Genomic DNA, 27,456 nt, shown 5'->3' with positions numbered 1-27,456 from the left:
CTCAGTTGTCCTCCATATTTTTTGTCTACTCTTTGATATTTTGCATCTCCTCATCTTTCTGTGCTGAACTTCGGGTAGTTTCCTCAGATTATCTTTTAATTCATAGTTTCTTCCTTCAGGTGCGTCTACCATATTGTTTCCCAGGCACGGATTTTTAAAATCTCAGGGGCTCTATTTTTGTTTCAATAACATTTCTTTAGGAATCCTTTTAAAATCTGCTTATCCTTATTTCCCCCCCCCCACTGTGTTGTTCTTTCATTATGAGTTCTGCTATTTCTCTCAAACTTTGGCTTTAAACACCTTGTTTTGTCTCTTTCATAGCATTCTACGGTTCCCAGTTCTTCTGATGCTAATTCCAAGTCCTGGGCTTGGCTCTACTTTCCCCCATCTCTTGGCTTTGTGGGGGTATCAGAGCCCCAGTGCCCTGCCCGTAGGATCTGTATCGGTCCCAAGCCCTCATGGACTATGGGAGCATCTGCTTCCTCTCACTCCCTTGGCTCTGATTTCTCTCTTCATTTTCGAGAACTGGGAAATTCCTCTTCTTTTGTTTTGAGATGGCTGTGTATTTTTAGAGTTTTACTTTATTCAGAATATTTATGGGGAAGAAGGTCCTGACCACATCAGCCTAATCTATCTTGGTGGCTGTTCTCCACACCAAACTAAACTGCAGTCAAGAGTACCTGCTCAGGGCTTCCCTGGTGGCGCAGTGGTTGAGAGTCCGCCTGCCGATGCAGGGGACGCGGGTTTGTGCCCCGGTCTGGGAAGATCCCACATGCCGCGGAGCGGCTGGGCCCGTGAGCCATGGCCGCTGAGCCTGCGCGTCCGGAGCCTGTGCTCCGCAACGGGAGAGGCCACAGCAGTGAGAGGCCCGCGTACCACAAAAAAAAAAAAAAAGAGTACCTGCTTGGAAGGGAAGGGCTCAGCAAAGGTCTAGGGTCAGGGATCAGTCCATGAGGGAGGTCAGAAATAATTTTAGGGGACAGGTAAGGGTTCCTTCTATGGCTGGGGCAGAACCAAGCCTGAAGCCAGGGTTGGGGCTCAGTCTAGAACCAGGATCAGGGCCCTTCCTGTGCCCACGACTGGGTTAGAGCTCAGCACACGACCAGAGTCAGGGGTCCTTCTATGGCTGGAACGAGAGCAAAGTCTGGGACTCGAATTGGGTTCAGGTTATAGAAGGATCGAGCACGTTAACAGTCATGTGCATTGGGACATGCCACGATAAAGATGTTCATGGTCGTGTAAGTCAGGGCATAACCATTATTAACTGTCACGTATGTCAGGACACGGTCATGTATATCTGAACATGCCAATGATGAGGCTATTAACGGTCACATATATCGAGACACACCCACGATGAGGCTGCTGGTGGTCACCCTGGAATCGTGCCCTCCGCATACCCATCAAAGCCTCAACACACTCTTGTTTGCCTCCTGCAACTTACGAGGACCTGTCCCATCACCATACCAGCAATGTTCACAACGGCCCCGTGAGGTCGGCAGCTCACTCTACTGAGCCCTGCTTAACTGATGTGTGAACGGGTGCTGAGAGGGCACAGGAAATGCGAAGACCACACAGCTAGTGCCTGGTAGAGCCGGGAGCAAAGGTCAGGTCCCCTTTTCTCACTTGGATGAAATGGAGACGTAAAGTCATACTGGAGGTGTGGAGGACCAGGGGCTGCATGCGCACACGCATGCAAACACACTGGTGAGCCAGGGCCTGATTCCCCACCGCCAGACATGGTGGTCCCACTGTCTATCCCCAGCCCTGTCACCCTGCCCCTCAGCCCTCGATCCATCCACACGTCAGCTCCCTTTTCAGCCCACAGACACCCAATTCCCCCACCACTTCAGCACCCACCCATTTACCTCTAACCTGTCCATACATCCACCTCTCGGTCCTCCCTCCCCTCTGTCTCTGCCTGGCTTTGGCCCAGCTCCCCTGACCTGGGCCCCCGCCCTGGGCTATCTGCCCACCGCCTGCCCTGCCACTCACCAAGCTCCTCGAGCTCCGCCGTCATGGACTTGGAGCGCAGGGTCAGCGTGGTACTGGGGGCCCTCTTAGGGGGCGGCGGGGCTGCAAAGAAGAGGGAGGCCTTGGACCTCCTGTCCAGCAGCAGGCAGCGCGGCGTGGCCAGGTGCAGGTGCCACCTGCGCTCCACCGCTTGGATCTCCTCGTACTCCCGCGAGGACGAGTCACACTGCGCCAGGATCTTGTTCAGGCTGCGGCTGGATGCAAACTTCTTCATGGCGCTGGGAGCTCAGGGGGTGCTGAAGGCCGGGCTGGGCCAGGGCAGCCAGGGCCTCAGGCGGTGGTCGAGGGCCCCAGGGGGGTCACAGTGCTGGCCAGCCTCAGCCCGAGGGCCCACGTGGAAGGCTTCGAGGGCAGAGTCATGGGGTGGGGGCTGGGAGGGGTCTCCCGGCAGGCCGGGCTCCTGCTGCTCCAGCGCCCGCCCCCCCCCACCAGGCCTGGAGGCCGCTGCCCCTCGGGGGACCAGGGTGTGGTCAGCCAAGCCAGGGCCTGGGCTGGGCTAGACCCGGCCAGCAAAGCCTCCTGGGCCCAGGCTGTGCCGCGACGTTGGCGCGGGGAGAAGACGCTTTTCCTCTTCCCTCAGGTGCCGCCTCCCCCTTCCCTCCGACAATAAGCGGCAGCGGCAGCGTCAACCTCACAGTTGCTATGGCAACCCCGGCCTCCAGGCAGCTGCTGGCAGCGTCGGGAAGGAGGGCTCTTCCATGCCAGGGGCTGGGGGGCGCCGGGAAGGAGGGGGCAGGGATCTTAGGAGGGCAACCTGGGGTCAGAGGCCGGGAGAGGGTTGGCTGTCTAACATCGGGGATTGGCACCCAGGCGGCGCACGTGGGCGTTCGCCTAGGTTCAGGCCTCTGACGTCAGCAGTCAGCAGTCTGGGGCCGGGGGTGATGAGAGGAGCATGGGCCTGGGGTCAAAGGTCTAAGGTCAGGGGACAGAGCAGGGAGATTGGGCACAGAGGTCCGAAGCCCGAGCCCTCACCTCTGCGCCGAGCCCCATCTTCTTCAGGCTTCCGTGTCACTGACACCACCTTCATGACGAGGCGGTTCCCGCCCTGGCGGATCAGAGCCACCACCTGCTTGTGCCCGACCTTCACCACGTTCACTCCATTCACCTGGGACAGTCAGGGCCCGGGGGCCATCCAGGTGAGTCCTCCTCGGGCTCGGACAGAGGCCAGCACCCCACAGGGCCACACAGGGAAGGACGAGCCTCACCTCGATTAGGAAGTCCCCCGTGCGCAGCCCGGCCCTCCAGGCCACGCCCTCCACGTCCACCGACTCGAGATACTGAAGCGCTGGGAAGGCCGGCGTGGGCGTGAACTCCTCGATGGGGGTCTCTGCTGTGGGACGGGAAGAGGGCAATAAGGACGGCGTCCTGCCAGCAGGGTCCAGGTGGAGGTGGCTGCCACACAGCAACCTCCCACGAACGACCTGGGCCGGGGGGCGGCAGGCGGGGGCTGCCCAGCGCGAGAAGAGCCAGCCCGGGAATCCAGGACACACCCCTCTGAGAGACCCCCCCCGCCCCCGCCACTCACCCCACCAGAAAAGCCCCCGCTCCATTAGACACGCACAGCAGAGATCCTGGGAACCAATGAGGGAAAGGACCCGCTGCCTCCTACCAACATCCCAAACCAAGAATACAGAGTCACAGCAGGGAGAGGAAGCGGGTGGGGGAGAAGAAAGGGGGGCAGGGGCGCGGCAGGAGGAGAGCAGAGGAGAGGAGCAGAGGCAGGACACAGAAGACACCCCGAGTGGTGCACAGCCCTTGCCAGCCGGGTACCCCGCTCCGTTACCTTTGGCCCCCCGGAGCACAAAACCAAAGCCTTCGTGGTCCCGTTTCTGCAGGACAGCCACCTTGTCGTCAATGACATAATCGCTGACAGAGGAAAACAGAAAGGTGAGGAGAACCCTGCCGGGAAGGCACGTGCCCCAGACAGGATCCCACGGGCACGGACACAGCCCACCCTGGGAGCTGTCCTTGGACTCACCCGGGAGGCCTCCCTCCACATCTGACGCTCCATCGCACGCGTGCCCACCCTCGCCCGCCTGCCCACCTGCCCCACCTGTACCTGTGTGCAGAGAGGCTGTCATAGGAGCCCACCGTGTAGTGGCGGAAAAGTCGCTTCGTCCGGTCCTCCCGGGTTTCTGAGGGGAGGTTCAGGAGCTGACAGAGGGTCTCATCCTCCACGTGGCGTGAACCGCCCCCTGAACCACGCCCGTCACCAGCCGCACGCGCGCGCACACACACACGCACACGCATGCACGCACGCTCACGCACACGCCCCTGGCATGGTAGTGCCCACATGGAAGCGGGGGGTCCAAATCCTGGGGTCCTGGGCCCAGCGGTCCTAGGTGAGAAGGCTGAGGGGACCATGCAGGAACTCTTGCCTCTAGGGGTCAGGGTCCAGACGGGGGCAGGAGCTGTGGCTCATCTTTCTCCTGAGTGGCTGCACACAGCAGACCGGACAGGGCCAGGGCAAGCACAGAGAGAGTCAGCAAGCCCCCAAACTAAGGGCAGAGAAGGTTGCGCACGCACACGTGTGGCCTGGAGTCACGTGTAAGTGCTGTGTTCATACAGGCGTGTCTCTGTGACCTGCAGTCATGTGCAGGTGCTGTGCTCATACGTATGCATGTCTGTGTGTGCATGACCCCCAGTCATGCGCAAGTGTCACGCTACATACCCCTGTGAACTGGCACTGAGGTGGCCCTGTGTCTTCAACGTACCCCTCACCACAGAGACGCTCACCCCCATGGGGTCCTTTGCTCCAGACGCCACCTCCATGTATGGGGGGCTAGGTCCCCCTATCCTGCTGTCACTGCATCCCACAGAGCTTTAGCCCCGTCTGTACTCTTGATCTCAGAGTCCCTCACAGCCACTGCAGAGCTGCCCCACCCTCGGCCTCGCTGATGTCCTGCAAGCCTGCAGGTTCCAGTCCGCACCTCCAGTCACGACCCTCCCTGCTCCAGGCTTACTTCTCCAGCTGCCTGTACACGTACACTGGATTCTCTGGTACCCTCGCACCCACTCCTGGCCCCCAGCCCCCAGCACCTCTGTCTCCAGCTCCACCACCACCTGTAATTTCACCCCTCAGCTCCTCCCCCCTTCTCTACCAGCTTAGCATTCCTCAAGATCAATTTATTCATTCAACAAGTACGTACTGAGCTCCTACTACGTACCAGGCTCCAAGAATGGAGCAGAGAACAGAACGAAGCCCCCCTACCCTGCGGAGTTTACAGGCTAAACTGTACAGATGAAGAGAGAGAGGAGACAAGAAACAGGTACACACAGAACGTGTGGAATGCTGGTAAGCAGTAAGAAAAAAGGAAGCCGTTTGGGGCGCTGCAATTCTAGGTGGTCACGTGAAGGCCTCCCCAGGAAGGGAGAGGTGAACAAAGGCACGAGGACGTAAGGGAGCAGCCCTCCGTGTGGGTAAAGGCTTTCTGGGACAGTGAACAGCCTGGGCAGCTGGGGCGGAGGGAGCAGGAGAGAGAGCAGGAAAGGAGGCCCGAGAGGGGACCTATGATTCTGACGACTGTCTCCACTAACTGTAAGCTCCTGAGGGTAAGGACCATGTCGCAGTTGTTTCTGTGATCCTAGCACCAAGCACAGCACCTGGCACACAACAGGCGTTCCAAATGCCAACTGGAAGGACAGACAGGTGGACAACTGGCTGGGGCAGGGGGGTGGATGGATGGAAGGATGGATGGAACAAGAGGTAGACAGAAGGATGGATCAAAAGGTAAATGTATATATAAGTGGATGGAGGGAAAGAGAGCAGGGTAGGGAGGTGGGAAGGGATGCAAGGGATGGAAGGTGGGGATGGGTGGACTGGGTCTGCTAGGTGGCTTGATGGATGACAGGATGGGTGGGTGAGTGAAAGCATAGACGGATGTAAGAGTAGACAGAGGGGACTTCCCTGGTGGCACAGTGGTTAAGAATCCGCGTGCCAATGCAGGGGACACGGGTTCGATCCCTGGTCTGGGAAGATCCCACATGCCGCGAAGCAACTAAGCCCATGCGCCACAACTACTGAGCCTGAGCTCTAGAGCCCGCGAGCCACAACTACTGAAGCCTAGAGCCCGTGCTCCACAACAAGAGAAGCCACCGCGATGAGAAGCCCGCACACTGCAACAAAGAGTAGTCCCCGCTCGCCGCAACTAGAGAAAGCCCGCGCGCAGCAACAAAGACCCAGCACAGCCAAAACTTAATTAATTAATTAATTAATTTAAAAAAAAATAGTAGACGGAGGGACTTCCCTGGTGGAGCAGTGGTTAAGAATCCACCTGCCAACGCAGGGGACACAGGTTCGATCCCTGGCCCAGGAAGATCCCACATGCTGCAGAGCAACTAAGCCTGTGCGCCATAACTACTGAGCCTGTGCTCTAGGGCCCATGAGCCACAACTACTGAGCCCGCAAGCCACACTACTGAAGCCTGCGTGCCCTAGAGCCCATGCGCCGCAACTACTGAGCTCACATGCTGCAACTACTGAAGCCCACGTGCCTAGAGCCCACGCTCCGCAACAAGAGAAGCCACCGCAACGAGAAGCCCGTGCACCTCAACAAAGAGTAGCCCCTGCTCGCCGCGACTAGAGGAAGCCTGCGTGCAGCAACGAAGACGCAACGCAGCCAAAAATTAAAAAATTTTAAAAAAAGAGTAGATGGAGCAGTGGCTGGATGGAAAGAAGAGCTCCTGTTAACATCAGAAGACACAGGTATCAGGAAAAGTATTGATCTGGATTTCAGAACCCTGCCACTAACTTGTGTGATTCTCAGTATGTTCGACAGTCCCTTTTGGCCCTCTCCTTATAAAGCAGGAAAATTCACCTTGGAGGGGGCCCCTAGGTTCACCTTGGAGGGGCCCCCTAGGTTCACCTTGGAGGGGCCCCCTAGGTTCTGATGGCCTATAGTCTGATCTCACTGGCACCGTCCCCAGTGCTCACACCCTCTCCTCCCTCTGCAGCACACCTGCACCCACCACCCTGCCGTCCCCAAAGCCAGAGCAGGCCAGGCCTCTCCTCACCTCTACCACACCCTTCTCCACGCTGACCCAACTTCGGAAACGTTCACAGTGCCTGCCTGCAGAAGGACTCCTCCCCCAAAAATGACCCTCTGCAGATCACTGGACTCCTATTTTTATATTTATCGACCAAACACAAATTATTACATAACGCAAATGAAAACACACAGCATGCCCCCCCCACCCCCAGTACTGGAAAGAAAGGAGGAGGAGGGAGGATGCCAGCCAGAGCCATAGCTTTGGTATTCTATGCCAGCCTCCCGGATGCCCAGGGCCGCCTCCCCACTCCCTCCCCTCACAGCTCAACTCTCCCTGCTTGCAACTGCTGCTTTCACCCAGATGGGTGCCGTGGGAGCCTTGCTCTCTGCTGACCCAGGGCATCGGCCTGGCCCACACGTGTTGGCAGTATCCCCTCCTTGGCCTCTAAGTCCCTTCTCTGTCCCTGCTCCAGTCTCAGAAACAGATCTTTCTTTGGATCTGGGCCTGTTGGAAGCAGGTTCCTGTTCCTGGGCTGCCCTCTCGCCTCTGGCAGAACTCAGCCCCTGGGTCCCAGATCAGAGACTCTGCCCAGAGCAGCTGGCGGCCGGGCCTGCAGGTAAGGACAGAGGTTATTCCCACCCCCTCCCAGCAGGCAGCCCCCGCAGGCCTGTCTCCCTGCCCGTCCATGAAACGCTCCTATCTACCCAGGTACCTTCTGACACTTTCAGATGACAAATCCCAGAGCCACCCCTGTCTAGGAGCCCCACCACTGCCCGGAGGCCTATAGCTCCTTCAACAGGTTGCTCTGTGTCGTCTCCCTTCTCTATGACTCCAGTCCAGCCCTGCCCATCCCGTCTCCGTCTCCCTGCTTTGCCCTGCCTGGGCCATCACCCTAATCCTAAATGACCAGCACGATCAGGACAGCGCCCCCCCGACTCCTCCTGCGACACCGCCACAAACTTTAGCCCCTGGTCCCAGGACGCGGGACCAGCCCTCACACTCCCCACTCCAGCCCTGCCACCCGCCCCTCAACACACAGGTTCGCTCAGCCAGAGCCCATGAAGCGTGGCAGCTACAGCACAGACCCTGCAGCCCACTGCCTACACTGCAAACAAGACTGCTCCCTGGGCTGCGGGACAGAACCCTCCTAGAGATGAACTAACAACAACTGTCCCCATCTCCCAGGCACGCCGGGACGAGTCAGTGAACTCTTAGATGTAAGAGAGCTTAAAACCCAGCCAGGCATCCTGACACTGCTTGGAGCACACGGGGTGCCAGCACGTGTAGGTCTAGAAGGCCATGCCGTGCCCTGGCCAACAGGCCGTGCCCTGGCCAACAGGCTCTGCCCCCACCCCCACCATGCTGACCACCTAGATGGTCCTAGCGATCCTTCAAGGCTTAGCTCAAACAACACCTCTGCTTTAAAGGCCCCCGGACTCCTTCAGACCGACCCAGGGAGGCCCCTGTGCTCACGCCTGTCACAGCCATGCAGTGTGCCCGCCTGCCCCTCGCTAGGCAGAGAGCCAGCCCCTGTGACCCCAGCTCCCAACACAGGGTCCAGCGCACGTCAAACACCTAACAAACATGGGCTGTTCTCAAATTCCAACTCCAGTCCAGACCTCCCTTCCTTCCTCCCCAGCCTCAGATTCAGCTCCAACTGCCCCTGGACCCACAGAGTTCTCAGACCAGAACCTTTATTGCCCACCCTATAGGGGCGCACAGGACCCACTCCCTACGCAGGTCTCGAGGCCCCTCCTTCCCCTCCCCTCTCCTGTCCAGTTGGCACCAGAGCCCAAACTTCCGAAACCACTCCCCACCTCAACATACCACCCCACCTGCCCACGATGGGCAGAATACAGGATGTCGTGTCCCTCCCAGGCTCCCAGCCGCAAGGAGAGCCGTCAGGGTGAGGCGGTGTGAACAGCCAGGTATGAGAGTAAAGGCTCCACTGTGAAGCAATTATACTCCAATAAAAATAAATAAATAATTTATAATAAAGGCTCCTGCTCAGGAGTGGGTCAGCGGCCACACTCCTGCTTCCCTGGGCTCTGCCACGCTCCACCCAGGGCAGGGGTCCAGGCCACACAGGGGTGGGCTCCCCTGGGGAAACCCACAACCCAGGATAAGGGAGCACAGCAACCCTGGCTCTGAGCCCTTCATGTGCAGAAAGACAGAGGAATGCACTCTGGGTCCAGACACACCACTAGTGACCACCACCTAGCCACCATTCAGGAGGCGGCTCCCTTGTCCCACCAGCTCTCGGGGCCAGAAATAATACCTGCGGGTCGAGGGGCCTCCTGGGTGCGCAGTCAGCCCTGGCTGGGGTCTTGAAAGGACCCCGCTCCTTTCCACCGGCAGGACCACCTCAGATCCCAACTCCCAGAGGGGTCCTTCCTGGAGGTTCAGGTGGTGAGCAGGGTTGGACCGAGGCTGCTCACCAGCCCCAGGAGCCACGGCCTTTGCCCTCACGTCCTTCCTGCAGGCTAAGGATGCAGCCATTCCCCACCTGCTGCCCTCAGACCATCCTGGCCCCAGGGCACCCATGACAGCCCCTCTGGGCCCAACTGGCCTCATTTCCTTTTGGCTGGCCCAGGCCTCCCGGCACTGCCCACTTGGACAATCTGTCCACTTTGGAAAGATGCCTCTTTTCTCATACTGACCTCTTTACTTGTCTGCCAGCCACACGGCAATCACACACTCCAAGCACCCAGCATTTCTGTGAGAACCGTGTCTGGGAAGGGTTGTGGTCACTGAGAGCCACATGTGGGATCACAGACTGGTGCACGTTCATACGTGTGCGTCCCATGGGCGCGCACGTCACACGTGTCTCCACAGCTGTCCAGGATCCAGATGCACACGTGTGTGTTGGTAAGTAAGTATGGGGTGAACGCGTGCCGTGTCTGTCACGTACACGAGTTTGCACCTACTTCGAACGTGTGTTTGAGTTTGTTCTAGTCTTTTCTCTGTGTATACAATGAGGATCTGCCTCCAAGCAAGACCAACGGGAAGCTGGAAGGGGCGGCACCCTCAGGGGCCACCCAGGGGACGTAGGGGTCACTCACCGTGCCGCGTGTCATACTGTCTCATCTGCACCTCCTCCACGCAGTCAGCCGGGAACCAGCCTGTGCGGCCTTTCACGGTCCCCTCCCAAAAACCGCCCTCCCCAATGCTGAGCACTGGAGGGACAGAAGCCAGACGGGCTGTCAGGGCGGAGGAGGGCGGCCGGAGGGCCACACCTCTCCCACCAGCACCACCAGCCCCACCTCCACCTCCTCGGGCTCAGGCTCTGCCCACCCACCCTTCACGTCTCTCCTTCCCTTCCCGTCCCTTCCTTCATCCTCCTGTCTTTTTCCCTGGGAAAATTTTGGGATCCACACAGAAGACAGAAAAGAACAGATGGGCACAGCACAGGATGGGCATGTGGGGGACAGAGAGACGCACAGATGGACACACTCGAGGGGGGGACAGGAGGCAGAGGCAGGGGCCACAATCCTACTCCTGCCCTCCCAGCTGACCCCTCTCCTCCCACCTCTTCAACCAACCCCCAACCAACCTTGCTCTGTCGCCCACCCCAGGGGTCACGGCCAAGAGCTCAGGGTCATTGTGCTGCGGCCAGGGGATTAGGCCACATGATGGGCCATGGAGAGCTGACCCTCGCAACTGTGTCTTTCTTAGGCTCCACGGGCAGAGAGCGCTCATGAGGTGAGGACCCCAGTGATGACAGAGACCCTCGTAATGCAAGGAGCTTGTCATGGCACAGGACCCCCTCATCACAGACACCCACATTAACTGTCACAGATACCCCCAGAATGGCAGAGAGTTCCCACATATCACAAGCGTTTCCAATGAAAAAAGTCCCAGAAGTGACACAGGAACCCCATAATTCAAGGAAGCTCTGTAATAGGATAAGGTCCTACGAACACAGAGAACCCCACCACCACCAGCCCCGAGCATGACACAGAAACACCCCCATGACGAGAGGAGCTTCTGTTGTGACACGGAAAACCCAAAATGACAGAGGATGGAGAGGGACCCACGACAGGAACCCCATAAAGACAGACACCCCTCCCTGACAGAGCCCTTCACAGCGACACAAGGAATCCCCAGTGGCAGATGCAACCCATAATGACCGCGGCGACTCAGAGTTCCCAGGGACACCCCTAATAACAGACACCCAAAATGGCATCAGCCCCTCCACGGTCGCCGGGAAGCCGGGCCGGGCACCCCAGAGTGGCGCCCGCGAACCCCAGGAGGCCCCGCGCCGCGCCCCCCCCCCGCGACCGCGCCCCCCGCGCCCCCTCACCCTTCACGGCCTCGCCGCGGTGCAGCGGGATCTCGCCCTCGCCCTGCGGGCTGTGCGCCTTCACGGCGATGAACTTGCGGCCGGGGACAGCGCTGTAAAGTTTCCGCTTCGGGCCCCGGGGCGGCGGCGCGGGGGCCGCGGGGGGCGCCGGGCCAGGGCCGGGCACGGGACCGGGGCCGCCGGGGCCGCCGGGACCGCTCGGGCTGTAGACGAACACGTAGGTGACGGACGCGATGCCGGGGGGCAGCGGGCACGCGAAGCCGGCGCCCGGGGCCTCCATGGCGCGCGGCCCGGCCCCGCCGCCGGCCTCACCGCAGCCGCCGCCGCAGCGCCCGCCGCCCGCCGCCCGCCGCGGCCGCCCGCCCGCCCGCCGGGGGCCCGGCCCGGGGCCGCTCCATGGGCCGCGCCGCCGCGCCCGGCCCGCTCCCGCCAGCGCACGAGCCGCGCCCGCTCAGGGCTCCGGGGCCGCGGGGCTGCGCTCCCGGGCGCGCCGGGCTCGCTCCATGCCACGGCCGCTCCGCGCGCCCCGCCTCCTCCGCGGCCCGGCTCCTCCCTCTGCGGGCGGCGGGCCGGGCTCCCTCCTCTCCCCCCTGCGGCCCGGTCGCCGCGGCCCCGACGCGGGAGAGGCCGAGGGGCCGAGGGGGACTACGGTGCCCAGAGGGGAAGGTGGGGGAGGGGTCAGTCCGACGGAGGAGCGCGGGGACGGGGGAGGCGGGACCGGCTGGGTGGGAGCTGGGGAGGGACTGGAGGCTTCGGACAGGAGGGAAGCGCCTCCGTGAAGGTCCGCCTCGCCGCCAGGAGGGGCTCCCCCAGCGGGTCCGCGCCCGCACCCTCCAGCTCGGGCCTTGGCCTCCTCACACCCTGACCGCTGCGTGTGCTGGGCGCCAGAATCCCCCTCCCGACCTGGGTCTTCTCCTGGACATCTGCCTCGGATGTTCATGCCCTCTCCAGGCTGACCGCCTTGCCCGGACCACTCCCCCGATCTGGGCACCGAGCCTGAGGCCTCGGCCCTACGCCTCTGCCCTGCTCAACGGCCTGCACTGGCTCCCTGGCACCTAGGCCGACCGGGCCCACGTTCTCCGCCGATAGCCAGGCTCTCTGGGACGAGAATTAGCCACACTTCAGTAACAAGGCTGGGTACCTTCTTTTCCCTCCCGCGGCCGCTCATAAGGCGGTCCCCAACACCCCAGCTATCCTAATGCGCCTCCTCCGGCCAGCTGTTAAGTTACTGTCTCTCAGCTCCGAATGCACCTTTCTCTGTCCGGCTCTGTGATGGTGGTGGGGACTCTGCGACTACATTTCATGCCAGGCTTTGCCAACAGGGGGAGCCAGGGGGAAACTGCCACGCCGGCCACCTCTACCCACCACCCCACAACAGCAGCTCAAACTCAGCCGTCTACCTTCTCTCCTTCCACCAAACGTGATCTCTCCCCCTGAGGCCCTCTCCCTCCAGGGTGCACCAAACTTCCTCAGCCCCCTCCTGGCCACTCACTGGGGGACTCCCTTACCTCCAATAAAAATTACCTGGATCGCTCCCCCCCAGCTGCTGCTTCGTCCTTAGCCCCCCACCACATCTGGCACTCTAGGCACCTACTAAATGTTTGCTGGAAAGAAAGCTACAATAATTCTGTTCTCCCCACAGAGCAGGTCTTAGCTTGTGTTTGCTAAAAGAATGACCGAATATACGAAAACTGCATGAAAGCAGGGCTTCCACACAGCTCCAGCTCAGGAGCAGCCCATCTGCAAAACTGAAACACCCCAAAGTTTGTTCTTTTAGCCACTGGGCCATGCAAAAGTTTTGGGGGAGAACTGAGGTGATTTGGGGCAGGACAGGTAGCCTTGCAGTCTGGGTAGGGACATCACAGGTCGAGGCTATATGAGCAGGGACGACAGCAGAGGAAGAAATGGCTTTTATAAGCTCCTGCTGCACCCCTCTGCTGAACGCTCAGGCTTAGGAAGTTTGGGAATCAGGTCTACCTGGGGACAAGTTAAGCTGCTTCCCAGCTCTGTGACTTTGGGCAAGTCATTTACCCCACCTGAGAGTTAGGACCCTCATCTGTAAAATACAGCACAGCCTCATACACAGTCAACACTACGCTGCTGAGCCCAGCTGTCATTGTGAAAACAAAGTGCTATTTATGTAACTCTTTCAGTCAACATGTCAGCCGAGCACCTTCTATGTGACTGGCTCTGGAGCAACTGTGGGAAATGAGAAAGACAGCTCCTGCCCTCAAGGTGCAGGGAGGAGAGAGGCCTTAATCAGCAGCAGCAGGCCACTGCTGTGGGCCAGGGGGGTCCCAGTAGGGAGCCCTCACTGCCCAGGCTCCAGAAGGCTTCCCAAAGGAAATCTTTGGGTAGGATTAGCCTACCTTACTGATGAGAAAGGCAGGCACAGAGTGGTTGGCTAATCCGCACAAGGCCACACAGGAGGCAGATGCAAGGACTGCACTGGAGCCCATCCATCTGTCTGCAGAGCCAGTTTCTACCTTCCACTCCCCACTGCTCAGCTCAGTGGGGCTCCAGCCCACAGAGTCTGGTGAGGCTCCCGCCCAGGCTTTTTGCTAAGTTCTAGGAATGCCAAGTCCTTCAGACGTCCTTGGTTCTCAGGGTCCCAGCACTCATGGTGAGGGATAAAGAGAAGAGCCATGGGGTCCTGTGGTTATACAGGGCCAGAGGGGCTGGGGAAACACCAAGACGGAGTGTTGGGATGAAGACTCCCCCCTTGGGAACAGGGCTAGGGTCCACCCATAGATTTTGAGCCCTCATGGAAAGGAAGCTCCAGTCCCTGACCTCTTGCCACACGTCACCCAGCCCTGCCTCATCCCAGCCCTCATCCTCCTCCCTGGCACTGCAGGAACCTTTCTAAACCACAGGTCTGACCAGACCCTCTCCCCACAACATTCTCCCTCAGCTGCCCACTGCCTTCGGGACAAGTCCAGCTCCAGCCAGAGATCAGCACGGGGGCGCCTGCCCCAGGCCACAGGACCTCACCTTCTTCCCTTTCCCATCCAAAGAGACCCCCCCGCCGACCCAAAGCCTCAGCTCATCACTGCAGAGGTGCCAGGCACAAACAGGCCCCTCCCTGCCCCGCTAATGCTGGCTCCTCCAGGCTCAGGTCCCGGCCCCCACATACCTGATCTTACTCTGGCTGCCCCTGCCTGCTGCGGGGCCACTGCCGTCACTCTGCTGGTCACCATCCCGGTCCCGGTCTTTCTCCTCCTGCAGCCGCTGGAGCAGCAGCTGGTGGGGGAGGCTTCGCAGTGAAGGTCCAGGAGAAGCTGCTGGCTGCACCTCACCCTTCAGGTTGATGTCGCTGGCCGAGCGCTGCAGGGGCCGAGGAGAGGCAAGGCCGCTAGGGCCAGCCAGCCGCCGCCGCTTCGCATAGCTGGGGGTTTCCCTGAATGGTACTGGGAGGGGGTAGGGGGGACAGGTGAGACTCTGGGCAGCCAGAAAGGGTGACCAACTTGTCCTGGTTTGCCTGGTATTTCCAGATTTTAAAAGTAGAATCCTATGTCCCAGGAACTGCCTCAGTCCCGGCAAACCAGGACAGCTGGTCACCCCATGACTGAAACTATGATGCCAGGAGGGACACATACCAAACTGCCTCTACCTCTACCTTCAGGGGTAAAAGCCTGCCCTTCCTCTCAGCCAAATGAGGTCTTGGAACTGCCTTTTTCACAGGCTTCCAGAGAGACAAAACCGGCCACATGTGACAAATCTCACCAGACTACCACTGTATAGAACTGTTTGCAGTTGACCATAACCAGAGAAACTGTAAAAGATGTTCTAGACCGGGGGTTGGCAAACATCCGTAATGAATCAGATAGTAACCATTTCAGGCTTTGCAAGCCATACAGTCTCTGTTGTAAGGACTCAGCACGGCCTCTGCGGCATGAAAACAGCCTCAAATGATGTATAAGCAGATGGGTGTGGCTGAGTTCTAATAAAACTTTATTTAAATAGCAGATGATGAGTTTAAAAACATGATCCAACTATGTACTATTTACAAAAGAATCACTTTAGATCCAGAGACACAAGTAGGCTTCAAATAAAAGGATAATGGAAGATAATTTCATGTAAATAGTAACCAAAAGAGAGCTAAGTAGCTACATTAATATCGGACAAAATAGACTTAAAAGATAAAAAGTGTTACAAGAGACAGAGGACATTATATATTGATAAAAGTGTCAATTCATCAAATAGATTAACAATTATTAATACATATACAACAAAGCATCAAAATATATGAAACAAACACTGATATCTTTGGAGAAATAGACAGTTCTACAATAATATTTAAGACTTTAACACCCCACCTTCAATAATGAATAGAACATCTAAAGACAAGATCAATAAGGACATAGAAGACTTGAACCAATTAGACCTAACAAATATATATATATATATATACGTATATATATATACGTATATATATATATATACATATATATATATACGTATATATATATATAGGACACTCCACAGAACAAGAGCAGAATACACATTATTCTCAAGTGCACATGGAACATTCTCCGAGATAGATCATTAATGAGGTCACCAAAAAAGTGTCAATAAATTTAAAAAGACTGAAATCATACAAAGTATCTTCTGCAATGACAATGGAATGAAGCTAGAAATTAAGAACAGGAAAAAAAAACTGGAAAATTCCCAAATATGTGAAAAATTAAACAACACTCTTAAACAATGTGTCAAAACAGAAATCATAAGGAAAATTGAAAACACTTTGAGAAAAGAAAAACAAAAATACAACATACCAAAACTTACAGGATGCAGTAAAAGCACTACTAAAAGGTAAATTTATAGCTGTAAGCACCTACATTAAAAAGGGATAAAGGTCTCAAATCAATAACCTATTTAAGGAACTAGAAAAAGAGAAGCAAACCAAACCCAAAGCTAGCAAAGGAAGGAAATAATAAAACTTACTTGAGATAAACAAAATAGAGAATAGAAATACAGACAGAATCAATGACACCAAAAGTTGTTTCTTTGAAAATATCAACAAAATTGACAAAACTTTAGCTAGACTGACTAAGAAAAAAAAGAGAAGGGGGACACAAATAACTGAAATCAGAAATGAAAATTGGGGTATTACTGCCAACCTTATACAAGTAAAAAGAAATATAAGAGAATACAATGAATAACTGTATGTCAACAAAGTAGATAAACTAGATGGACAAATTCTAGAAAAACATAAATTACCAAAACTGACTCAAGAAGAAATAGAAAATCTAAACAGACCCATAAAAAGCAAGGAGATTGGATCAGTAATCACAAATCTCCCAACAAAGAAAAATCCAGCATGAAATGGCATCGCTAATGAATTCCACCAAACATTTAAAGAAGAATTAGCAAAATCCTTCTCAAATTCTTCCCAAAAAATGGAAGAGGTAGGAACACTTCCTAACTTATTCTATGAGCAATTTTTAAATGAGCAAAGGGACTTCCCTGGTGGTTCAGTGGGTAAGACTCTGTGCTCCCAATGCAGGGGGCCCAGGTTCTATCCCCGGTAGGGGAACTAGCTCCCACATGCATGCCGCAACTAAGAAGCCCTCATGCCGCACCTAAAAGATCCCGCATGCTGCAACTAAGACCCGGCAAAGCCGAAATAAATAAATAAATATTTTTAAAAATAAATAAAAATGAGCAACATTTCTCCTGACATTTCTCCAAAAAAGATGTACAAACAGCCAACAAGCACATGAAAAGATGCATCAACAACCATTAGGGAAATGCAAATCAAAACCACAATGAGATACCACTTCACTTAGACTAGAATGGCTATAATAAAAAAATTTTTTTAATAAAAAATATTCTTTTAAAGGTAATAACAAGTGGTGGTGAGGATTTGAAGAATTTGGAACCCTCATGCATTGCTGGGGGAATGTAAAATGGTGAAAAACAATTTGGTAGTTCCTCGAAAAATTAAATATAGAATTATCATTCCACTCCTATCATTCCACTCCATTCCACCAGCAATTCCACTCCTAAGTGTACACCCAAAATAATTGAAAACAGGTTTTCAAGCAAATACATTTCACACATCTTCGTAGCAGCAATATTCACAATAGCCAAAGGGTGGAAACAGCCCAAGTGTCCATCAAAGGATGAATGGATAAACAAAATGTCACATATACAAACAATGGAATATTATTCAGCCATAAAAAGGAATGAAGTAGTGATACATCCTACAATATGGATAAAGCTTGAAAGCAAGGAAGCCAAATACTAAGGGTCATTCCACTTAAATGAAATATCCAGAATAGGTGAATCTCTACAGACAGAAAGCATGTTAATAGTTGGCAGGGGTTGAGGGAGAGGGGAATGTGGAATAGTTGCTTAATATATATGTTGTTTCCATTTGGGAGGATGAAAATGTTTTGGAATTCAATACAGTTGGTTGTGAATGGACTAAATACCACTGAATTATTCCATTTAAAATAGTTAATTTTATGTTACATGAATCTGATTTGGACGGTGGGCTGGATTTGGCCTGGGGGCATTGTTTGCCAAGCCCTATTCTAGACTCCTGTTATGCAAAGTGTGGGCCTTGGGCCTCACCTCCAGCTTTTAGAAATGCAGAATCTCAGGCTCCACCCAGACCCTCTGAGTCAGAATCTACATTTAACTAGATCCCTGGGTGACTCAAATGTACATTGCTAAGTGAGAAGCACCTCCCTAGGGCACTCTTCAAAAGCACTCTGGGAGAGCAAGTCAGAGAGAAGTGTACTTGAAAGTGTACACACAAGAGAGGGTGGGAGAGCCTGTGGACCCAGAGGTAGCCCAAGGCAACAGGTGAGGAAGCAGAGGTGGCTGCTCCCAGGTAGGATCCCTGCTTCCAGCTGGTCAGTCTAGAGGGGGAAGGTGAGGCTGCCAAGAGGCTTCCAGGTGACCTGTCCCGGGAAGGGTGACAGGTCTCAGCCTACCAGATCCCTCCAGGTGGGCTTCGTGCCTGAGGAAAAGGAAGGATGACTGGGCAAAGCCTCCCTGCCGCTCCTCCTCTGTGTGCAGGTCCCACCCGGGTCCCCAAGCTGGGGTGGGACGTGACAACTGACTCATGGAGGGAGTGTGCGCAGAGGGAGTGGGGTAACAAGGATGGATCCCTGGATTGCTCAGGACTGAAGACAGGCTTTGCCATTAACCCTTCTGTGCCTCAGTTTCCTCCTCTGTAAGAATGGACTAACAACAATCACTCATTGGGGGGTTGTTAAAACAGTGAATTAAAATAACAGGGTTTATCATAAATACTCATGAACACCTGGCTGCGTCTTCTGAGTGTATGTGTGACACCTGAGCAGGTAAGGGTACATGGCCGGCAGAGCTGATGCCCACAATGGGACTAACTGATATGGACCTCTCAGCTCAGCGACAAATGCCTAACCCCAGCCGGGTGAGCTCACTCTGGATCAGGCAGACAGAAAGATAATGGTGACCCCAGGAGCCCTGGCATGTCTGTTCAAAGAAGAGGGGCAGCTGAGGCCTGCCTGACTCTCAGCCTGGACCGTGGCCTGGCCCCCACCCTCAAGGCCACCTGCCAGAGTCCAGACCCACGGAATCGAATCCCACATGAGGTCAGAGGGGGAAGGGGTTGCAAATAACCATATTTTACTGAAAGAAACTGAGGCACAGAGGTCCCAAGAAGCTTTCCCAAGGTGACATCACAAGCAGAAGAGGGAACCCACATCCACAAACCAGGCTTCTCCCAGGCTAACAAACACCTCCAAACACGCAGCAGCCCCAACCAGACCCTAACTGGAGCCCTTGCTCTGTCTCTCACCCCTAATTCAAACCTCAAACTTCATCACAGTTCTCTCCCAAGCAGAACCTGGGCCCCAAGCCTACACCACTTCATCAGCTCAGTTACGAGCTCGACACACGCCTACTGATTCTGCAGCCTACCCGCTGTCACAGTCCGCTGACCCTGCTTGGGGAACAAGGGGCTCCTAACCAAGCCTCACTGTGGGGAGGACTGTTCTGGGAAGACTCTATATCGGAAGACTTCTTAACATGAACTTGGCCTTCGTCTTAACCCCTGCCTGACCATAACCTCACATTAGAACCAACAAGGACTCAAAACCTGAGACCAGCTCTAGCCGTCTGCTGTCCACTGTCACTTTAAATTTGATAAAAATGGGGATATCAGGCTTCCCTGGTGGCGCAGTGGTTGAGAGTCCGCCTGCGATGCAGGGGACATGGGTTCGTGCCCCAGTCCGGGAAGATCCCACAGGGCGCGGAGCGGCTGGGCCCATGAGCCATGGCCACTGAGCCTGCGCATCCAGAGCCTGTGCTCCGCAACCGGAGAGGCCACAACAGTGAGAGGCCCGCGTACCGCAAAAAAAAAAAAAAAAATGGGGATATCGCAGTCCCAGCAGAAAGGGGAGCCTGGGAGTCTGTGCTCCAAAGAGAGCCGTGGGCAGAAAAGCCTTGTCCACCAAGGACAGAGGGAGCTGAGCAGGAAGTCCCTCTATGGCTAGGGGGCTGGAAGGGGCAGCCCCTGGCCAGAAAATATACTTTCCAGGAAGAGAGGCCCACCCCCCAGCCACCCCACACAGGGAGGGGCGGCAGGATTTGGAGGGCTGACAGGGGAGTGGGTGCCCCCTGACCCAGGCCCGATGTGAGCCCTCCTGCCCTGAGGTTCAGACTACAGGGCACCCCCTGGTTCTCCTTCTGGGGCACGTGCGGGGCTCCCCCTGAAGCACTGGCTGCCGAAGGCTCAGAGCCCCTTGCCCCGAGACCGCTGCCACCCTCTCCCACGGGCATCCCCGCCACTGGGTTTTGACTTCTTTGCGCGTGCATACATGTGTCGAGGCTTGCTACGGGCCACTTGAACTGCTTTATGTGCCAGGATGAAGTGAAACACTGAGGGTCCACTGCCACGTGTCCCCTGCTGGCCCTTCACACGACCTAACAGGAAAACAAATCTTGACCCTAACTTCAACCCTGCTTTCAACCTAAGTTGATCTCTAAACCCAGCACTGGCGCCAACCCACAGCCCTATCCATTATTACCATACCCTTGACCCTGACCTGACTCTAACCCCAATCCACAGCCCTCACCTAACCATGACCTTGACCCTGACCCTTTGTCCACCCTCCACAGGCCCTTCCCTCAGCACATTCCCCATACCTGCAGGGGCCACTAATGGACCACTCCCAGTTGTACTGGAAGAACTGGAGGAAAAGGCTCAGGGTATGGGGGCTTCCTTGTAACACCCCCACTGACCCTTGCACTGCTGGGCCCCGACGACCCCCACAAATGCACATTCAGCAGGGACCTGGGTGGGCAGAACTCACCAACATCCGAATCTTTGTGAGTCTTGATGACCTCCGCAAGCTCAAAGTTCCCTGCTATGATGGCCACCTGCGGGAGGGGAGGGGCAGGAGGGAGGCTCAGCAGCCCCAAACGCGCCTCCCCTGGGCCCCGGCGGCGCCTTCTCGGACCCCTGTGTGGGGTCTTCCTCAGCTGGGGGCCCCAGGTTCGGACGCTGTCCCCTGCCTAAACTCACCACCCCAGTCTGCATGGGACCGAGGGGTCTCCTGGGACATGAGACTCTCGGAGCTAAAGCTGGGACGTGCTGGCCACTCTGCCTGTTCTCTTAAGGGCCCCTCCACACACCATCTTTTCTGTCTCAGCCATGGCCCACCACTACCTTACTCCTGTCACCCTCTCTGCTCCGTGCCCCCACCCCTGCATCTCGTCATCCAGAAAGCCCTCCACTGCTGCCTCTGCCCCCTTGACTAGACAATCAGTGGCCACACCTGCTCTTCCCACGTCTCCTATGAAGGCCCTTGCTCCCACCGAGAGTGGGGTCCCAGCTCCCTCCGTGTCCAAAGTCCCCATGACGTGGTCCCCGACTCCCCCCACAAACTCCAGGCCACACAGAGACCCATCCGTCGGGTCATCCTGGTGCTAAGAACCAAACCTGGCCAGAGAAAAGGCCCAGAAACATGACCTGAGTTCAGGCGGGATCTGGGACCACCCCTCTCGCCCCTGGTTCGGCCTCTGCACCCCACCTGTCTCTGGTAGATCAGGCCCACAACTGTTCTCCCTTGGCCCCAGGGCCCTCTAGCCCTCTTCTCCTCTTCCTGGAAGGGGGACCAAGGGAACCACCCTCAACGAACACCCCCACCACGAGCTGGGCACTGCACTGGCTCACCCCCTTCCTCCGTCCCACCCTGGGGCGATCCTGGAGTCAGAGCTCCCTTATTACTCTACAGGGAAAAAAAGCAAGGTCTAGAGAGACCAAGCCACATACAAACAGACAAACACGCCCTGGGGCAGCCTCATGCTCCTGTAGACACTGGCGTACCTGGAAGGCTGTCTGGCTGTTATAATTGCGGACATCCTTATTGGCTCCACGGAAAAGCAGGACGCGGGCACAGCTCTCCTGTGGGAGGGTCGGAGTAGGGTCGCAACTGGGCGACAGCACACGCGCACGCCGGAGTGCAGGGCACACGCACCCACGCCTACACGTTCAGCGCACACATGTGTAGCACAGGGACAAGCAGGTCAGGTGCACACGCGCAGGCCCCACCTGGCCCAGAGGGCCCAGGCGCACACAATTCACACCTGGTTGTGCAGAACACACACACACGACACGTGTGTGCAGGGAAATGACATACACACGTAGGTCTACAAGGCCACAGCTCACTGCGGAACGCAGAACACGCACTTGTGGCGCGACAAACAGGGTCAGACGTGCACACACAGGTAGTCACTGCACAGCAGCACCTGTGTGTACACACACGTGTGCACAGGCGCAGGCACACCTGGTTGTAGAGGGCACAGATGTGCAGGGCTGTGTTCCCCGAGGCGTTCTGAGCCCCCATGTTGGCTCCGTAGAACAGCAGGTGCTCCAGGTGCTGCACGTGCCCGAAGCGGCAGGCCTGGGGAGGAAAGAGGTGCTGCTGGGCCCCTGGACAGAGCCCAAGCCCCAAACCCCAGAGACAGAGCCGGGGACACCCCCGCCGTCGTGCTCCCCGCCCACCTGGTGGACCTCCTGCCAGCCATTCTCGTCGGCGGTCCCCAGCCGAGCGTGGTCGTGCAGAAGCAGCTCACAGCAGAGGGCGTCTCCCCCACCCAGGGCGCTGTGGTACAAGGGCGTCAGGCCGCGGCTGTCCTTGTAGTCGGGGGAAGCGCCCAGGTCCAGCAGGGTCTGAGAGCGAGAACCTCAGTATTCATGCCAGGCCAGCCTCCTCCCGCTACTGGGCCGCACGCCCCTCCAGGCCAGGGCTGTGCCCGCACTGACCGTCAAGGCCGCCGCATTCCGCTGGCGCGTGGCACAGTGCACAGCGGTGAGCCCGTCGCGGGTGCGGAAGTCCAGGTGAGCACCGCCGTTCCTCAGCACCTTCAGCAGGTCTGTGGCGTCGTCTAGCTGGGCCGCAAGGCTCAGAGGACACTCTGGGTTCAAGGGATAGATGAAGGTCATAGTCCTGGCCATTCCAAGGCCATGCCCCTTCCTGCTCTGCTTCTCACCTCCTGAGTCAGGATCGTGGAAATTGGGGTCCAGCCCCTTGTCCAGCAGGCGTGCCACCTTTTCCGTGTTGTGCAGCTGGACATATTCCATAAACTTCTTCAGGTTCGCCTGGAATACCCAGCCATCCTGATCAGCCCACACCACGGCCACCATCATCTGACCATCACCCACCTTCCACCAGGGAGCCTCAGATTACCTGTGGGGCACCACCCCACCCCACCCTCAGTCTGACCTATCAGCCTACATCGTGACCTTGTCACTCCTCTCGTGTCACCCTAAGCCCTGCACTCCCGCTGTGGCCCCGATCCCAGCTCAGCTGGACCCACGCCCTGCTCCAAGTCCTTCCCTGAATCCCAAGCCCAACACAGCTGTCAGCCTGAGCCCAGCCAGCCCCTCGACAAGGCCAGGCTGCCCTCGCTCACGCCCCCTGAGTGAGTTCCCTACCCCAACCTCAGCCCCTGCCCTGGCTTCTCTCCCTGGCTCCTGGTGCCCCAACCTGTCCAGCCTGGAAGAGCCCGAGGCCACGTGGGCAGGAGCCAGCCCAGGGCAGCCCACATCCCCATCACTCTCAAGATAGCCTGTTCCTTATCCAGCCCATTTTCTTCACAAGCTCACCCCATGGCAGACTGCCAACTCCGGGGCCCTCCCCCATCACCAGGTGCCCCCTCCTGCCACGTGACCTTGACTGCCTTTCATTCATACCCCGAGTCGTGCGCTAATTTACCCAGCAAAGCCTCACTGAGCTCCTGCTGGTGCTACAGTGCCACGTGCACAAGGCAAGGTGCCCTGGCCAGAGGCCCCGGGCCCTCTAGAAACGAAGCGCATCAGAGATAAGACAGGGTGCCGCAGGGCCAGCCCCATGGGAGGAGCATCCTCCAGGGGGGTCAGGCAATGAGAAAGGAGGAATGATGCTCATGGCTGACAGGAAAGACCTCAGCTGTAGCCGGCAGGGAGGGAGGGGGGCAGTGTGATGGTGGGGGCCAGCTGGAGCCCAGGCAGGCAGAAACACGGGACTGTGGTAAGGAATCGAAACGCATCCTAAAAACGAGTGGGACTCACTGAAGGTCAGGAGTCACTGGTGTCCTGTGGGTCACTGGGGACAGTTTTGGAGGAGGGGCAACTACAGGAGGAACCCAGGGTGATAGGTCACACCGGGGCCAGTGAGGGAGTCTCTGCCCAGCCACAGAGTCATGGCTACTGACCACCACATGCCCCGGGGTAGCAGAGAAGTCTGGCACAGAGGCTCCAGGATCACAGCGCGGTCACTGGGCCACAGGGGTGAATGTTCAGATCCCTCTCTTAGGCTCCAGAGACTGTCAATGAAGTGTCCAGCAAGCAAATGTCCATTGGCCCAGGGGAGCCTGGGGTGGGAGCTCAGGGACTCTGACTGTGGGAAGGGCCGCGGCACCCACCCTGCCCCTCCTACATTCAGAGAAGACAGGGAGGTGCCCCCCAAAGAGCACTTGGGGTCAGACCCTCCTAGCAACATTATCGAGGAGTAGACTCCACAAGTATGCCTAGGGGCAGGGCCCCAGAGTCAGAGAGATCTGGGTTCAGCCCCAGCATCACTGGATGCAGAGCTGTAAGTCAGTCACTTAACTTCCCTGGGACTCAGTATCTTCATCTGTGAAATGGGATGATAATAGTCCCTCACAGAAGAAAATTAATGAGATGCCTAAAGTGCCCAGCACTGGATGACTACTAAGTGCTGGGCTCCCTGTTCTCCCCACCCCTACCCAGCTCCCCGCAACAACCACATCTGGCGCCTGCTCACTTCTCCCCCACAAAGACACTGTGCCCTATCGCACTCCACCCCTTAGCCGGGGCCCACCAGAGGGGTCAGCCAGAGTCTGATCTCACTAGAACCCATCACCAGACCGACCACCCCAAAGCCATGGTGCCCCGAGTCTGCACCCAGCCCTCTAGCCGTCCCCAACACCCACTCTGGGCCCCTAACGACAAGAGAAAGCAGACTGAGCCAACGCTGGCAGGACTGACTGGTCAGCCCCAACCAAGGTCGGGTGGGGGGTTCTGGGAACAGGGGGAGGGCCTCAAGAAGGGAGTTTTTAAACAACATTTTTGACACCACAAAACCCAGTTAAGGCTGGGGTGGGTGAACACTGGTCATGGGGGGGCGGCGGTCAGAGGGGGTGTAGAAGGTGACCTTGGAGTCCACTCCCTGTGGCTGCCTCCTTACCTTTGTGTGAAGCTTTGCAAACTGCTTATCATCAATAAGGTTCTGGGCATAAACTCGTCGCTTGTATCGAAACTGCTCAGGTAAAGACAAGGCAGAAAAAGGCATCCGCCTGGGCTGAGTGAGTGAAAGTATGCACATAACCGAGTCCTGCCCACTTCTGTGCGGCTAGGGCCCCACGCTGCTCGCCACCACCACCACCCCGCCCCCCGTCACAAAACCGCTGCCGGCCAGCCACACGAAGCCATGCACACTACCATGGACACCACCAACACAGAGGTCAGGCGTGATGTACGCCCAGCTGTCCGCCTGCAGTGCCCTTTCTGTCTCATTCCCATCCCCGGGATTCCCTGGAAACCTCAGTCCTCTTCCAAGACCAGGTTCCAGGCTGACCTTCCGAGACATGCCATCTCTGGGAAGAACTGTCCCTACTTGCCGGGGCCACCACGGAGGCCAAGCCGGCTCTGAGCTCTGCCACCGTAATTCTTGGCTTCAGTGCTCATTGCACTTGCCACCCCCACCTCCAAACCGTGGGTCTGGGTCCCCTTGCTCACAGGGCGCTCAGCAGCCTTTACACCGTGGACGGGTGAGCAAACGAGGAAGCTTAGGTCGCCCTTCGGACAACTTCACGGGCGGGGAGGAGGAGACGCTGACACCGACATGCACACAGACCACGGCTGGCTTACTCCACACAGCGCTCCGGGCACTCACGCCTGCTCACACCCCATCGCACGTGCCGCTGACCGCACGCACGGCACGCGGCTCACACCTCACGCGCCAGACACACAACTCAACCCCCCCGCCCGCGGCTTCCACACTAACTCGCCGCGTCCGTGCCCCTCGCTGCCGCGCCCTCCGCCGCTCCCGTCCCGGAGCTCGGAGCTCTCAGCCCGCCCCCTGCCGCGCCCCCGGCCGCCGCTCACCTCCAGGTAGGGCAGGGGCGTGTCCAGGTTGGGCGGGTATTCCTGCAGGAGCCGCTCCTCGTCCAGGAACTTGCCCGCGCGGCCCCGGGAGGGCGGCTGAAAGAGCCCGTAGTTGAGCGCGTCCTGGAGGCTGTGGTTGAGGGCGCAGAGCACGCGCTGCTTGGCTGCCCACACCGGCGCGGCCGGGTCCAGGCGCAGGCACTTCTGCGGCGGAGCGGGAGCGTGAGCGCCGATCGGCCCCGCGCGGCGCTGAGTACTGAGTCCCCGGGCCCCGCGCGCCCAGGCCGCGGACCCGGAGCCTCCGCGCCCCGCCGGCTAGGCCTCGCCCCGAGGGCGGTGCTTCCCCAGGCCCCGCCCCCGCCCTGGAGGTGGGGAGGGTCCCGGCGGAGGTGGTGGGGGAGGGGTGAGTAGCGGCGGGCCTGGGGTCTCCCGCGCAGGGCTCCGAGAGCGCGGGTGGGGGGCTGGGAGAGGAGGGCGGGGGTGCCGCCGGGATCCGGGCGGCGAGGCTCACCGTCTGCTGAAGGTCCGGGATGCCGACGCGCACGATCACGGCGCTGGCCCCGGGGCCGTCCATCCCCGCGCCCCGGCCGTGGCCGCTCGCGGCCGGGAGCTGGGCGCCCCGGGGCTCCTCGCGGCGCCCCGGCCCCCCCTGCCCCCCCACCGGAGCCCCGTCGGCCGCGCTGCGCGGGAGGGGGCCGGGGGGGGCCGGGGCCGGCACGGGGGACAGCGGCGCCGAGGGCTCCGCAGGGGCGGCGGCGGCGGCGGCGGCGGCGGCGCGGCTCAGCTGCATCGGCCCCGGCTCCGCTCGGCGCCTGCCTTCCCCGGGGGCGGGGGCGGCGGGGGGAGGGGGCCTGAGCGGCGAGGAAAGCGGGGGTGGCAAGGGGGCTGCGCCGGAGGCGGGGGCCGGGAGGGCTCAGAGCCAGCCGAGGGCGAGGGGGACTTTGCGGGGTCCCGGGGTGAGGGGTGAGGGGTGGGGTTGGTGCGAAGGGCGAGGGCCGCGCAGCAAGGCGGGGGCCTAGGGGCTGCGCCGGGGGTGTGGGGAGTCCTAGGCCTCAGTGTGGGGAGAGTAGCTGAGCAGCAAGGGCCGCGCCGCCGTTCGGCTGCGGAAGAGCATCTGTGGCCCACAGGGGAAGATGCGGCGAGGAGGGGGTCTTGGACCTGGCGTGGGGGCCGCCTTGGGCACAGGGACCAGAGGCAGGGCAGGAAGGGGAGAGAAAAACAGGAAAATTAATTTCCGGGGGTGGCAGCTTCTCTACCACCCTACCGACCTCCCCTCCCCACCCCACTCAAGCCCCGGAGGAGATGACAGAGACCAACACTGCCCCAGTCCTGGGGTGGGACGGTGGGGACCTCGGAAACCTGGAGGGGCCGGGACTTCTCCCACAGCCAGAACCAATTAACCTCACAACTTAACCCTTAGGACCACGCCGAACAGTGTGCCGCGCGGCTCCCGGCTCCCCCACCCCTGGCCGAGGCTGGGGAGTTCACTCCGGACTCTGAGGCCCGCCTCTTCTGCCCTCCTC

The 27,456-nt window shown here is 58.1% G+C and overlaps 1 protein-coding gene across 4 annotated transcripts in view; it reads right to left on the bottom strand.

Moving 5' to 3' along the window:
• The window catches only part of SHANK3 (SH3 and multiple ankyrin repeat domains 3), a 50,245-nt gene extending 23,507 nt beyond the window's left edge, over window positions 1-26,738 (bottom strand). For all 4 annotated transcript variants that reach the window (XM_067698554.1, XM_067698555.1, XM_067698557.1 and 1 more), the window contains exons 1-17: window positions 26,445-26,738; window positions 25,934-26,137; window positions 25,014-25,085; window positions 22,816-22,924; window positions 22,589-22,740; window positions 22,328-22,495; window positions 22,110-22,226; window positions 21,650-21,727; window positions 20,634-20,700; window positions 14,456-14,729; window positions 11,323-11,525; window positions 10,082-10,195; window positions 4,091-4,166; window positions 3,815-3,897; window positions 3,237-3,361; window positions 3,004-3,136; window positions 1,993-2,073 (exon numbers count right to left, since the gene is read on the bottom strand). In XM_067698554.1, coding sequence (XP_067554655.1) covers window positions 1,993-2,073; window positions 3,004-3,136; window positions 3,237-3,361; window positions 3,815-3,897; window positions 4,091-4,166; window positions 10,082-10,195; window positions 11,323-11,525; window positions 14,456-14,729; window positions 20,634-20,700; window positions 21,650-21,727; window positions 22,110-22,226; window positions 22,328-22,495; window positions 22,589-22,740; window positions 22,816-22,924; window positions 25,014-25,085; window positions 25,934-26,137; window positions 26,445-26,723 — 2,335 coding nt within the window. In that variant the 5' untranslated portion in view covers window positions 26,724-26,738. The remainder of the gene's footprint in view (window positions 1-1,992; window positions 2,074-3,003; window positions 3,137-3,236; window positions 3,362-3,814; window positions 3,898-4,090; window positions 4,167-10,081; window positions 10,196-11,322; window positions 11,526-14,455; window positions 14,730-20,633; window positions 20,701-21,649; window positions 21,728-22,109; window positions 22,227-22,327; window positions 22,496-22,588; window positions 22,741-22,815; window positions 22,925-25,013; window positions 25,086-25,933; window positions 26,138-26,444) is intronic.
• Between the last annotated feature and the right edge of the window lie 718 nt (window positions 26,739-27,456).

This window comes from Pseudorca crassidens, chromosome 11 (genome assembly GCF_039906515.1).
Source record: "Pseudorca crassidens isolate mPseCra1 chromosome 11, mPseCra1.hap1, whole genome shotgun sequence".
In the NCBI taxonomy this organism is placed as follows: domain Eukaryota; kingdom Metazoa; phylum Chordata; class Mammalia; order Artiodactyla; family Delphinidae; genus Pseudorca; species Pseudorca crassidens.
This window is presented reverse-complemented; position numbering and strand designations above follow the sequence as displayed.